Below are 15,191 nucleotides of genomic sequence, written 5' to 3' on the forward strand. Positions count from 1 at the left end.
TGTATAAGCATAATATTTTTAATTTGAGCATTTTATTTACAAAATATAAAAAAGAAACTAGAGTTAGTGAAGCAATTTGAAAATATATAGGTCCAAGGAGCAATTGATTTACACACGTAAGTAAATAGAAGCCTGATGAACGTATCTTTTGATGTAATAATTTATTCTTCATTAAATTGTTGTTAATGACTTGAAATCATTAATGACTTTTCTGGAAATCAAATACAATCTGTTAAATGACGTTCATGTCCATGAATTGAAGTTAGGTGCGTGACAGCTTTATTTAGTTTTAAAGAAGATAGTTTACGTTATAGGGCAGTGACTTCGAATCAGGCTCTTGTTAATAAATTATTTAACTTATCTAATAAGTTTTAATATATGAGCATTAACTTTCATAATATGCTTAAAAATGTTCAAATTATTTCATTACTAAAAATCTAAATTTTAAATATTGTTAATGAAGTTATGGTATTTTTTTAGCTTAATTTCATTATACCATAGAAGGGAGACCAAGAATTTAAAAAAAAAATCATTTCAATAAATTTAAAAAATTAAAATTTTAGACAGAAGTTGGGCTGACCTGAGACATAAATTTTTAAAATCGGTTACTATACACTAAATACATAATGTATACTTAAATTCATGTACAAATTAGCAGTCCCACCCAATTATAAAATACTTAGTGCGGACCTTCATAACGATAACACTTTTTTTTTAATATTTCTGTTTGTGTTTTTATAAATCTAGTCAAAATAAAGCGAATAAAGTACGTATTACACAAAATATTTGATTATTACTCGCACGTGCTACAATGTTTGTTTTTTCTTTTTTATAAAAAATGTGTATAATTATGGTTAATCCAATACAAATACATGGATATAGTAACGCAAATACTATTGCATACAAGTTTAAATGTGTCTTACATTAAGCAAAATATAAAATAATATTTTTTAAATTTATCATACATTCTTCGAATTGTTTTTTTTATATGTGAATTTACTATAAAATTATTATTCAACGATAGTAGTAGAGTAATGTGCTAAATAAAGTAAGCACACTATTACTACATTACTGCTATACTTGTTATTTTATTTTTAATACTCCTTCTCTCAAACTAAGTTTTTCGATAATTTGCTGTATACTTATACTTCTTGTAGTGCCGTACCATAATACCCTGAAATTGTCAACTACTTTACTTCTACTCTAACAATTTTCATTCGAGTTGTTCAACATTATAAGAGAAAAGCTTTACTCTTTATTTCTTCTTTTCTTTTGAGATAAAAAAAAGCTCTTTTAAACACAACAAAACACAAAAATAAACAATAATTATTTTCCTGATTTTAATTAAACAACCAGTTTAATATTAAAATTTGTTGAACCAACCTTGTTCGCAGTTTGCTTTCTTTGTAGCCGGTAGATCAATTTTTTTTTTTGTTTATCATAAACTATAATACTGTATTAAAATAGAAAAACAAAATGTGCTAAATAAAGAAAATGTTAGACTTTGTAATATTTAAATAAAATATAATTTAGCAAATATAAAATTTGAGGGCAAATTATACAAAGAAAGAAAAAAAAAAGAAATGCCTAGTGAATGTTTTATATTTTTTGATAATCCTAATGGTGTATTTTATACTGGATCTTCAGTTTCTGGACGATTTGAATTAGTGACAACGACCAGCAAAAGAATTCGAGGTAGGGTCATAGTATAGAATTTATTTATTGGAAAGTATTTATAAAAAAACAAAAACGAAAAATAATATTTTTTTTTTGTAATAAGTATAATTAAAATATTGAAGTTATAAGAGAAAATAATTTTCATTTCTTTTGTATGAATACTAAATGAATTGTTTGAAAGTGCTAAATTTATTAAAAAAATTATTTCTTTCTTCCTTTTCTTTATATACGACAGATGACGTAATTCTTTTTAACGTTTCTAAAATAATATGTATGTTGGCAAATTAATATGTTGAAAATAATTAAGTGCGTATGTACGTATGTACTCAATTAAAAATTTTTAATAATGAATTTATTAAATACATATATAATTATTTATGGTAGACATATTAAATTCAAAGTCAATGTAAACAAAGATCAGATGTAAATTTTTATATTAGTCTTTTAAAATATTATTAATACTACAGCGAACTTGATATCGTCATGTGGTGCACAGCTACTATAAATAAATAATGCGTGTACATTGTACATTATGTTTGATAATTATAACATTATAGATTCGAAAGAGATGTAGGATATAAATGCTATCAACTAATTAAAAGTTAAAATCACGAAAATAGATTTTTTTTCCTTAAATTATTGCCTCAATTATCAATTTCTTGATATGAATTTTTACGATAATAGCCTATTATTTGATGATAATTATTGTTAACGATTTATTGTTTATGTATGAAAACTTAATTTCTTTATTAAAGTATTAAGGTATTAAAGTAAGAATGTTTAACAACGATTACATATGTAAATTGCTTAAATTAAATTAATTACTTTAATACCAGATTAAAGTAAGTGGATAATTATTAAAAGTAAAACAAAAATTATAAATAAATTGCGATAATTATCATAAGTATATAAATTTATTGATATAAAGCATTTACGTTATTATGTCTAAATGCAAAACTAAAAAAATATATAAAATAATTTTTGCATATTTTTAATTTAATAATTTAATGAATTTTAAAAGTATGAAGAAAATCAATTGTTAAATGAAATCGATTCATGTAAAATTTCACCTTATAAAGAAAAATTTACGATTAACTTTCAGCTAAAATAAACAATAATATATTCGTGAATATTCAGATATTATTGATGATATAAGGGAGAGTTGAAAAAGTAAATACCTATGGGGTACTGAAATAGTTTACGTACTCCGGAATAGTTTTTGGGTAAAAGGGTCCTTTTCGCCAATATATACAATAAGTTTTCAAAAACCTGTGCACATATAAATAAACAAATAATTTATACTATCCTAGGCTTGTTAATTGAAATGAAAAAACCATATTCTAATGAAACTAAACATCAGATATGGAAGGTAGTATATTTAAAAAAAGTAAACAATATTATCAATGAGATATCAAATATGTACTAAAAAAATTTTAAGCCAAAGTTGAATTTTAAGAATTTTCTATACTTTTCTATATTATTATTATTTTTTTTTTGAAAAATATTCTTATAAATAATATTTTGAAATTAGGTATATAACAGAATATTATTATATATATTTTATTATATATAAAATTTTCTGTGAACTGCACATATGTATGTATTTTAAATTAATTTTACTTAAAAATTCTGTATTTTATAAATAAGATATTTTTACAAGTTTTTTTTAAAGATTAATTTAAATTTTAGGAATTGTTGTTCGAATAACTGGTAATGCTAATGTCTGTTGGGAAGAAGAGTATACTGAAAAAGAAAATGGAAAAGAAGTTACAAAATTTAGAGAATATACAAATCATCAATCCTATTTAAATTATGAAAATTTTGTACTTGGATCGCAATATGCTATTGAATTTGATCTGAATCCTGGAACATATAATTATACTTTTAATTGTGAACTCCCAGCAAATTTACCATCATCATTTACAGGAAGATATGGAGAAATAATTTATGAAGTATGTGTTGAAATTGATCGAGCTGATCTAGCATATAATAATAAATTTAAACAAGCATTTACCGTGATATATTTACTAGATTTGAATGTAAATCCCGATTATAGAGTAAGAAATTGAAGATTTTCTCAATATTTTATAATGGTAATTTAGTAAATATTAACAATTTTATATAATTTCAGCAACCTAAATCTACAATTGATGAAGTAAGTTATACGTGCTGTAGTTGTTTTTTTGGTAGTGGAGTTGTTGAAGCGGAAATAACAATACCATATGGTGGTTTTGTATCAGGACAAGATATTCCGTATAAGTTACTTGTTACAAATGATACAAATTCTGATATAGATGACATCTCAAAAGTTGAACTTGTAAGAAAAGTAACATTTGAAAGTGAGACACCAGAAAGTGAATTCAAATACCGTGAAGTTTCATTAGATGAAAAACAAGTAGGAAAAATTTTAAGATTATCAAAGAAACAATTTGAAAATACATTAGAAGTACCGACAGCACCACCAACAACACCAAAAAATTTTGGTTGTTGTATTCGTATCGAATATTTTATTAAGGTTGGAATTGTTACTGCTTGTTGTGCCAGTAATCTTGTTTTAAATCTTCCTATTACAATTGGAAGTGTACCAATTACTAATTCAGAAGGATTAAGTGAGATTACATTACATCAACCAGCATCACAACGTTGGGAAGAAACTGCGGTAGGCTCCTTAAGGAACTTAGATTTACCTCCTCGATATACTGGTAATTTAAAAAGTGAATCGAAGAAGTTTTATAAATAATTTATAATATTTCATTTTTATTTTAAGGCCCACCATCATACGAAGAAGCAAAAAAATTATCAGAAGACTTTGAAAAAAAACGAAAAGGAATAGATAAGCAATTTGAGTTTGCGCCAAAATATCCAACATATTTTAATTATAGAGAACCAACTGCCCCAATTGAAAATAATATTTGATATGCAAATGCTTGTGAATACGACACGTACCTAGTGTAATTGTTCTTTTTTCGAATATTTTAAATTATTTTTAAATGAAAAAACAAACTAAAGCTTAGTACTTATATAAATCACATGAAATATTTTGATAATTGAAGTTTTTTTAATATTTTGAACTTTGTGAAATAGCGTTAAATATAAATTAATGTTTAAAGCTTTAAACTAATTTTTCTTCTATAAACCTAATATAATATTCGTAACATATATTGTACTATTTTAATAAGATATTAGGTGTTTACTATGAAATATCTTTAAAATGTGATATTTTAGAAAATTCAGGACTCAATTTTTTACAATATTTTTCGTATTCACTTTTTTTTTTATTTTTACATATCGAAAATTTGTTTTACACTGAAGTTGTAAGTTTGTTTCCGGTATATAATAAAGTGACTTATTTTAGTAATCTCAATTAATATTAATTATTAATTGAAAAAAATAATCTAGTATGTGATTTATAAAGCACTCAAATCGATTTGCTTATTGCTTTTGTAATATTAATAATTGTTTGGCGCATTATGTTTGAAGCGGTAAGCATTTAATATAAAATTAAACATATTAATTATCTTTAATTTTATTTTTTAATAATGACCTTTAGCAAATATTTGAATAAAATTGTTGAGTAATTTAATTTTTTTGATGTACTGTATGTGAAATATTATACATATAATTCTTATGCTTTTAAAAAAATATAAAATTTTATTTTATAAATACATAGTTATTTTGAATTAATTTATAAAATTCTCGAATCAATAAATTTTAAGTTATTATATTGATTTTGTTGTACATTGAATTTATTTTACCAAAAAGGTGTAATACCTGTTATATCAGCAAAAGAATAAAATATGTATAGTAAGATAAGGCCGGGCAGAAAAAATTAAAATAGTTTCTAAATTTAAAAAAAAAAAAACAATTATACACAAAAAAAAAAATTAACGCTCAAAGCGAAACAAATTTAGTGTCAACTCTGCAGATTAAATGGTCTTGGGCTCTGCCACTCGAATTTATCCAATCTTGAAACTAAAATAATTTTCTTAAATAATTAAATAATTTAAGACTATATTGATTACATCCCAAATTACATCATAAAATTGATTGACACACTTATTGTTTGGAAAAAAATTCAATCAATATTTATTTCTATCACAAATACATTCCTTAAATCCAAATACCATTAGTTTCATATTTTGGAGAATCGATTTCATCCAAGCTTGGCGCAATCGGACTGAAATTATAAACAGGATATCTTGGAACATATTCGGGTGACTCACAAATAGGGTGCTCTTCATTCTTTGCAAGATTTACTTTACTCATGTACACAGCTTGTTGATAAGAGGGAGGACCTTAAAATTTAAAATTTAAAATTTTATTTTTTAATTCTATTCTAAAACAAGTTCACTTACTTATATGACAGTCTTGTGCAATAGTTGCTATTGAATCCACAGGAATATTATCAATTACTGGTACAGTATTGGTATTATTTTGATTAATTGATCTTGATATTGTGGACAATGGTTGTTGAGTAATAACATCTGCAAGTGGTATATTTCCAATTGTTATTGGAAATTTTATTATGGGACTTGTATGAAAACCATGAATTTTAACTTTAATATGTAAATCATATGTGATATGTATAATTTTACATAGATTCGTACATGTTGGTGGTATTGCTGGAATCCGAACAAATTCCTGAAATATTTTACTTATTTTAGGTTTTACTTCATCTGTTTTAATTTCAACAATTGTTAAGGTTTCCTTTTTTGTTGCGTTTGACGAATCGTCGCTATAATATTTGATTGTCTTTATTAATGACATTTGTACATGATCAATATTTAATTTAGTATTATTTTGTATATCAGCATTAACAATTATAGCTTGTCCAGGTACATAACCGAGTTGTGGTATTTTTAATTTAATATCAAGTGGATTTGTTATACATGGACCACACCAGAATTTTTCACTAGTTTGATACTCACATGGCATCTACAATTATATATAAATCTTTCTATATTAATTTTAACTAAGGTATTGATCGATGTAGAACTTGAAAGCTTTTTTTTTGTAATTTAGTAATTATGTTTATGGACTAACTTTTATAGCTTAAACCGTAGGATTTAAATTACGCTTTCAAGAAATCTATGCTCTTTTAAAGTTCTTCATCGATTTACAAATTAACAAAAAAAAAATTAAAATAAATTACCCTGATTGATGGTGAATCATTATTATTTAAGTCAACCATTTTTAATATTGTTATTCCGACTGTATAAGTTTTATCAAATTTCCATGGCCTATCAAATATTATTTGAACTGAATATCGTATATTACCGTGTGTTCCCTCAAATGATGACGGTAATTGCGATGGTAAGGCACAGGAGAAATTATATGTATGAATTCCAGGTTCTATTACAATAGTACTACCTACATATATGTGATTAAAATAGACAATGTATTATTCGAAATATAAGATTTTACTTAGATTCAATTGGGGCAGTTGATAAGTAAAAAATCAATTTATACAACCTGAATCCGAACCTATTAGATATGTGGTAGAAGAGAGATAATCTATCTGACCCGATCTCTCTGTTGCATCATTACCAGTTCCTTCAATCCATAATGTACTGGCCCGACCAAAAAATTTTATGGCAATTCCTGAAAAAAAATATTGAAGTATAATTGTTTAGTAAAAGTGGTTTTTGCTAAATTTTCCTTGTAGAAATAAATATGAAAAACAAATTATTGGATAAATATAAAATGTAATGTTTCAGTTGTAAAGAGCTTATGTAAAATTGTGGTTCTTGAAGAATACCATTAACATTTTTTACTGCCAATAGATCTTGAAATAAATTAAAAAAATTTAAACATAAAATTATGGCAGTACGAAGCTGAATTTGTGAAGAAGTTAAATTTTATTAACATAAATATGTATATAAGTACATAATTTGTAATTGCAATTATAATTCGTAAGAGAACAATATTAATGAGTTTATGTTTTTTTGTAAAATTATTGATAATTTACGTGTATTTCAAAACAGATATTAATTATATGATTTATACGAGTAACCTAGAACAAAAATATTTTTTTATTCCAAATTAATTATGTTAATTATGAAAAATGCTTATGTATAACAGACATAAATAAATACATTTTAAATTTAGTATACGATTTAGAAACTAAAAGTGATTACTCATATTTTATGGAAGTTAAATAACCTTCGCCAACAATACCGAAATTTATAATCTTATCACTTCAAATCATAATGTTTATAGTTTTCATTTGACTTTAACATTGGCTGATAATGTAAAGGTAAATATTATCAATTTTTATTATTATGACGTACGCTTTTAAATTAATATAATTTTAGGTAAAAAAATTGTGCAATCACTCAGTGAAATATTATTGTGATATACAATAAATCAATTTTTTTTTATATTTATATTGAAACCTGTCTTATAAACAATTTATAATCTACTTATACATTAACATTTTAAATCCAACTCTTAATTTATCTGATATTATAATAATGTACTTAGAAATATTTTAGTGGCTAGCAGCTAGTTACAAAAAAAAAACCCATTTTAATCTTTCTTATGGAAAAACTAATCTACAGAAATTATAAAGCTAAATTTAAAAATTTGAAAATTAGTCATTTTATTATACAGTTTTCAAAATATTGTGTATAAAATACCTCTAACACTAGTTTTTTTATCCAAAATAATTTCAACTTTTCCTGTTATTATACTTCCACTATAAAATGTTCCTTCGGGGCTATTATCAAAAGTTATGTGACATTTAGTACCCATTACAAAAACAACAAAAAAATTTTTTTTTCTCTATAAATTAAATAAATTAATAAAAACAACTAAATACATTCGGATTTTAGGCGATACTGAGAAGTTATTAATTTATTTGGAATGAAAAATGGAAAAAAAACCTAAATTATTAATATCTTATCTAAAGATAATATTCGCAATATACATCTTATCTTTAAAAGAATGTGTATACTAATTAACAACCAAAAGCTACCCTACAATAAAGTTTAATTATTAAAATAATTTAATTGATGCAACTATTAGGGAATAATACACGATTGTGTGTTTGAACGAGCAGTTTTGTATTTAAAAGTTTTTTTTTGTAGTGTTTAAGAGAACTATGAACCGAAAATAAATTTAATATTAACATTTTTATTAAAAATTAATTAAATTTCTTAATAAAATAAAATTGTAATAGAAGAAATCTATTCAATTTTCTTCTATTAAAAATTTAATTTGTAGAATTTATATAATGTTAACTTCTTTTAATAATTTTATAATATTATTTTAAGTACAAATTTCATAATTTTAAAATAAGTGAAAAATAATTAATTTACTTAAAATATAAACCTGCATACATTGAAAACCTATATGTACATACTCAAATGTACTGTTTTATGAAATTGTGAGATGAAACAATGAAATATTTACACGTGCAATACGTTCATATAAATTTAATTTAAAAAAAAAATTAATTTAAATAAAGTTATTTTGAATATTTAAATATTACATTTTATATCATTAAGATAAAATAATTGAATAACATATTTCTATTTTGCAGAAGTGCAGGTTTCAGGTTGATATAATTATGTAGTATTACTGTGCTAAAAAGAATTTTCTGAATGCTGTATTTGTGATTGCCGTTATAAAATCTTTAAAATCCCGAATATAGGCCGAAAATTGTATTCTCAACAATATTTATTGGTAGGTACAATAAATTTTTGCAAGTTATTTGATCATTTTTGTTGCAATCCAAAAATAAAAATAATATTAAATTACATACATATATTATAATTGTTTTATCATATTATGCAGACAAACCTTTAAATTTCGAAAATTATGGCTTTCACGAATGTGTAGATGGACTTTTTGTTATCCTGTCATCTACTTCTAATTATAATAAGGATTAAAATGAAAAATTAAAACTCGTTTTTCGATATTTCAACTTCATTTTTAGAAAAACTGAAAAATTCTAAAACACATATCTATTTTAGCTTGTTAAATAATTCGTATAGGATACTTCTCTCATGTTCCGGTGCAATTTTTAAACTTTTTTTGTATTATATACCAGAATACTTATAAGCTTCTTGAAAAATATATGTATTATTATCAACCAAACTTATAAATGTATATATAGGTATTCGCTCTTATTCTTCCACTTTTTTGCTGTTACACAATAAATGCTACTTACTTATGAATAAAATATTCATTATATACTTGCTATGTAAGGCGAGTATAATTTTCTTGAAAATATTATTAACAAATAAAACGATCACAGTTAAAATTTTCTCCGTCAGATACCGAAAGTGAAGTATTACAGAAAGTAAACCAACAACACATTTATGGATCGATCCATTTATGCTTTCATATTTAACAGAAATAATACACATTATTCACACTAGATGTTCAAATGTAAGAAGAAAACTTTTTAGCTAAAGAAATTGACTACTAGATGATATTGATGTCCAATTCTAATCTAATGTCAAAATCGTTGTTGCTGTAAACATAATATTAATGACAACTGACATTTAAATGAACGGTGTTAAAGATTTTTATTAAATTGATTTTTCTAAGTGATTTTTAAAATTATTATATAAAATTTTGTTAAATATTTAGTTTTTAATTACTTTGCTTTAAATATGAAACGGAATTTTACGAAAGTGGACCGTGTAGCTCAGATGGTAAGTGTTTTTGTTTTTTCGGTATAAAACTTAATCTGAAATCGTGCTTTTTATGTTTAGACTATGCAAGAGGAGCTCATCGCAAAAAAGAAGCAAGAAATATTAGAAAAACAGCGAACAAAAGAAATAGGAAAACAAATAGCTGCAGCACAAAAGAAGTAAAACTTTGATCTTTTTTTAATTTTTACTTGTTATTATAAAATATACATTTTCTAATTTTTACAAAATAAGTGTTGCCACAAATTTAGATTCTGCAAACAAGGAAGCATCCGAAAATGAACAAAAATCTAGTAATGAATCAGAAACCAAACCTGTATCTAACGTACATCCGTTGATTGCAGCAGCCAATATTCCAAAGCTACAAAATAATTTTTGCAATGATGGATCATTTTTTGAATATTATAAAAAAATAATTGAACAAACAAAAAAGGAGGAAGAAGCGAAAAAGCAGGCTGAAGTAAAATTAAAGACAGAACTAAATATAGTAGATGAAGATGCAAAGCCTGAAGCAGAACCGCAGGTTTCTTCAGAAGGAGGTTATGAGATGAATGAAGACGATGTTCAAAATGAAACTCAAAATCCTTTAGAAACACCAGATTTAAATTCGGGGGATAATGGAGATGAGTAAGTTCTTTAAAATGGTAGTAGGTAGTAGGTATTTTAAAAAATTTACGGAATTCTAGCGTTTGTTCTCGTTTATTATTTTTTACCAATTTGGTTCATTTTGTATTTTATTTAATTAAATTCCTATTGCATGAAAGTAGTTAGTTGTATCTTCTAATGATGTCATTAGATCTTTAAGGTTGGTTTGCACCTTGGTAAATATTAAAATTGTTTATAATTATTTGATTTTGGGTCTTTCTATGTTAAATCATATAATAAATAAAACTTTTACAGAAACCTTTTTATATAAATATAATTTCCTAATAATTTTTTCAAAATGATATTTCAAGGTTAATACGCATTTGAAGTATAGTATCAGAAATTATATTAGAATTTATTTTAAAAATTTACATTTTTTAATTACCTACCCATTGCTTGAAATTAACTTTATTTTATATGCATACATACATACATTATATTCATTTTTAAAAATGTAAACATTGATTTTCATTCACAGAAATAAAGCAACTGAAACTAATAACATAAAGCTTGAAGAAGAACAACAAAATCAAATTGACGATATTAAGACTGAACCCATCGACAAAATAAACGTTACACAGCATGAGCCTCCTGTTTGCAATATAAATTCAGGAAATATTAGTTCGAATGCACCAGTTGTTCCGACACCAACACCGTATAATGATGCTCTAAAACAATATAAAATGAAAACAGAAAATCAACTTTTTAATCAAAGTTTTCAACCTAATGCTAATCCCCCACCAATAGCTGTTGCAACAAGGCCAAGTTATTTGCAAGGGCCATACGCTACTCAGTTAACTAGTCAACCTAATACTATGCCAATACATATTCCACAAACTTTCAGTATAGCCCCAAATGCAACATTTAACTTAAATCTTCCTCCTCCAATGATTAACTTCGCAATTCAACAACCTACGCCACCACCACCTCCTCCGCCAATGCCAGTTATTTTACCATTACCACAACCTGCGCCTAACTTATTTCCGAATTCCTATTCAAATCCTTCAATTTTTTTAATGCAACATCAAACACCGCCACAAATTTCAATTCCCTATCAACAACAAGCTCAACCAATGCAATTGCCACAACAACAACCACCACCTGTTTCTATGTTACAAACAGCCCCACCACCACAAGTTACGCAAGTATTGCAAGGGCCTGTTACTCAAACTACAATTACTCAACAAAATAGTATAAATGAAATACCTTCAAGAGCTTCTCCTGTAGCACAAGTACTTCCACAGTTTCAACACATAGAGAAACAAGAACTTAGCCCTATGATAAATGAAGATTCTGAAGAAAAATTATCTATGAGTGAAACTGAAGACCAAAAAGATATTTCGAAAATAGAATCAACTTCTGAAGGACGTAGCAGATCAAGTAGATCAAACACAAACAGTCCTCTTTCTGAAAAGGATGTTAAAGACACAGGTTAGTTTAATTTAAATTTATGCTGTTTGAACTATGTAAACAAAACCAGAATAGTTCAAATGTTTAATATTCTTGTTGTAAAGTTCTATTCTTGTTTTATGGTAAAAGAGATTTTGTATAGTTTTTTCAGAAGACTCCAAACGAGTTGATCAAACAAAGAGTTTATTACCAACGTCTTTACAATCATGTATCGATATGGTAGCCGAAAATGGCGACGCATTTGAAGATTTTATACGTAGTAAAAAAGATGAAGTTCATTCGTCATTGTGGTAAAGCAAAATTTTTAACATAAAATATGTAACAAAAACGAAATATTTAACTCTTGATAAAGCAAAACAATTTATTTAATAATTTAGAATGTTTGTAAATCTGAATATTAGTTGAATGATGTACAAAATTTGATAAGTAATTTATTGGTTCAAAGTCTTAACATGTATCGCGATTTTTGTAGAATATTTTGTAAATGAAGTCATTTAAATAATTTTACTGTGCATAAACAGTTGCAATATTTTTTTTAATTTGTCAAAGAATAATTTTTTTTTGTAAGAAATCAAAGAATTAGTTTGGCAAAATACATTTTGAATAAATTTAAAATTTCTGTAGAATTTAAATATGTGATTTATATTTGAATATTAGCATCTTTTAATGTATATAAATAGATAATAAAAAATTGTAAAAATTGTTTTTATGCAATAGTTGATTCCATCGGAGTATTCATCAAAATTATTTTGTGATTAAATGTTATGAATTATGCGTTTTGCGATTTTTTTATGTTATTGGAATCCTATTGTTTAAAATTAATTTAAACCGCAATGTACATATGCATATTTCATTTTGAAAATACGTATTATTCAACTTTTCACAAAGAGGCATCAGCAAGTTGAACTTCGAAGGGATGAGAAGTGGTCATATATTTTCTTCATGTTATATAAACTAAAATTTTTTATCTTGATATAACGATGAAATTTAAATATGAAAACGTTTAAAAAGTCTAACAAATAATCGACAATAAATTCCTTATTTCTTTATTGTAAACAGGTTTTTGTTTGACTTGGAATCCGATGAATATGGTATCTATCGTCAAAGTGTTTTAAAGATACGAGAAGAAGTTCGAAATCGGAAACGAAATGCGATTTACAAATCAAATGATGAAAAATATGATCCAGAATCTGTATGTGATGATGGGGCTGATAATGATTCTGACGATGAATATATGAAAGGAATGTTAAATCGGAATACCAATAATTTAAAACGCAGAATTGAAACTAGGGTTGAATTTGAAGAAGAAGAGCGACGACAAGCTGAAGAAGAACGACAAAAGAAACGGAAAAGTCGTTGGGGTGAAAAAATAGAATCTACTGATGTCCCAACAGTGACAGCAATTGTTCAAACATCGTTTGGTAATCAACATAAACCGATACTTAATAGTATACAACGTACAGACCCTGCTTTATTGCAATATGCAAAATTAAATTATGGTGGTACGAATTTAAGTGAAGAAGATTGGAAAAAATGTGAAGAACATTTCAAAGTAAACTTATTATATCAAGATATGATGAGAAAACGTCGTGAAATCGATCAATTAGCTAAAAGTGGTAAGTTTAAGTATGAATATGATTCTGACGAAGATACCGAAGGCGGAACATGGGAACATAAATTACGAATGGCAGAAATGGAAGCTACAAATGCTTGGGCACAAGCTTTAACTAAACAGTCCGAAGGTAAACATCATATTGGTGATTTTCTACCTCCAGAAGAATTAAAAAAATTTATGGAACAATATGAAGCAAAAAAAAATAATAGACAACCAGATTTAAGTGATTATAAGGAATTTAAATTAAAGGAAGATAATAAGGGTTTTCAAATGCTGCAAAAATTAGGATGGCAGGAAGGGCAAGGATTAGGAGCTGGTGGCGATGGCATTGTTGACCCGATTAATAAGTAAGTTTTTAAGTTTTTATTTAATTCAGTTTTTAACTTCAAATTATATTTGTATTTATTTAGCGTACTACAAAATATCTCGTAACTTTTATATATATATTATAAAAGTTAAAACTATTATTAACATCGAATATTAAGCAAAAATAATATTATAAAATTAATTAATAACACTGTTTTAAAAATGTAGTTACCAAAATAACACAAAAGAAAAATATCCATTCGGTATATTTTGATATTTCGACAATTTCTATTATGAGTTATTTTTATTATTAGTCTTAGTTATTAATAATTGTACTGATTTTGCTTGTCAATTCAGAGCCACCCAAAGAGAAGCAAATCAAGGCCTTGGTGCTAATAGCGTTTCAACACCTGATGATGGAGATAACGAATATGAAGCTTATCGAAAAAGAATGATGTTAGCATATCGTTTTAGACCTAATCCATTGGTAAGAAATTTTTTCTTAATTTCATGAATTTTATTATTATAGAAATGCTTTTTATAGAATAATCCAAGGCGAGCTTATTATTAAATGTAAAAAATGGAACCGTAACTATAATTTATTTCAAATGCTTTTATGACTTCCTCTTATAAAATTGTTTACAATTGTTTAATATATTTGAGCCAATAAAAATAGGATGTTAAATATACGATAAATGTTTAATATCATAAAGAGTTTTTAATTTACTATGTATTAATATATTTATTGGCTACCTTTACTCAAAATGATATTTACTAAACTGCACCCGATGTTTGGTTTTTACATTCTGTAGTGCAGAAGGCTAACTTTAAAATTGAGCGTGAAACTTAATTCCTATTTAGAATCACTTCTTAAAAAG

General features: G+C 25.4%; 3 protein-coding genes across 4 annotated transcripts; 2 read left to right on the forward strand and 1 right to left on the reverse strand.

The window, feature by feature from the left end:
- Positions 1-1,405: 1,405 nt before the first annotated feature.
- On the forward strand, positions 1,406-5,154 carry LOC129608015 (arrestin domain-containing protein 3-like). Its single transcript, XM_055519314.1, has 4 exons — positions 1,406-1,695; positions 3,367-3,734; positions 3,809-4,379; positions 4,445-5,154. The coding sequence occupies exons 1-4, from the start codon at positions 1,584-1,586 to the stop codon at positions 4,591-4,593; spliced, it is 1,200 nt and encodes a 399-aa protein (XP_055375289.1). The 5' UTR covers positions 1,406-1,583; the 3' UTR covers positions 4,594-5,154.
- Positions 5,155-5,751: 597 nt separating this feature from the next.
- On the reverse strand, positions 5,752-8,489 carry LOC129608060 (arrestin domain-containing protein 2-like). The gene is made up of 5 exons (XM_055519371.1): positions 8,316-8,489; positions 7,150-7,278; positions 6,830-7,047; positions 6,033-6,612; positions 5,752-5,972 (listed from the first exon to the last, which is right to left on the reverse strand). The coding sequence occupies exons 1-5, from the start codon at positions 8,428-8,430 to the stop codon at positions 5,788-5,790; spliced, it is 1,227 nt and encodes a 408-aa protein (XP_055375346.1). The 5' UTR covers positions 8,431-8,489; the 3' UTR covers positions 5,752-5,787.
- Positions 8,490-10,188: 1,699 nt separating this feature from the next.
- LOC129607853 (SURP and G-patch domain-containing protein 1) lies at positions 10,189-15,024 on the forward strand. 2 transcript variants are annotated; one of them, XM_055519073.1, is made up of 8 exons: positions 10,189-10,340; positions 10,401-10,498; positions 10,572-10,964; positions 11,461-12,413; positions 12,535-12,682; positions 13,452-14,354; positions 14,671-14,800; positions 14,858-15,024. In XM_055519073.1, exons 1-8 carry the CDS (start codon positions 10,299-10,301, stop codon positions 14,882-14,884), a joined length of 2,694 nt encoding a protein of 897 aa, XP_055375048.1. In that variant the 5' UTR covers positions 10,189-10,298; the 3' UTR covers positions 14,885-15,024. The 2 variants fall into 2 exon arrangements, with proteins under 2 accessions (XP_055375048.1, XP_055375049.1); XM_055519074.1 differs by lacking the exons at positions 14,671-14,800; positions 14,858-15,024 and adding an exon at positions 14,418-14,660.
- The last annotated feature ends 167 nt before the right edge of the window (positions 15,025-15,191 follow it).

This window comes from Condylostylus longicornis, unplaced genomic scaffold (genome assembly GCF_029603195.1).
Source record: "Condylostylus longicornis isolate FDR11 unplaced genomic scaffold, ASM2960319v2 ptg000030l, whole genome shotgun sequence".
Classification (NCBI taxonomy): Eukaryota; Metazoa; Arthropoda; class Insecta; order Diptera; family Dolichopodidae; genus Condylostylus; species Condylostylus longicornis.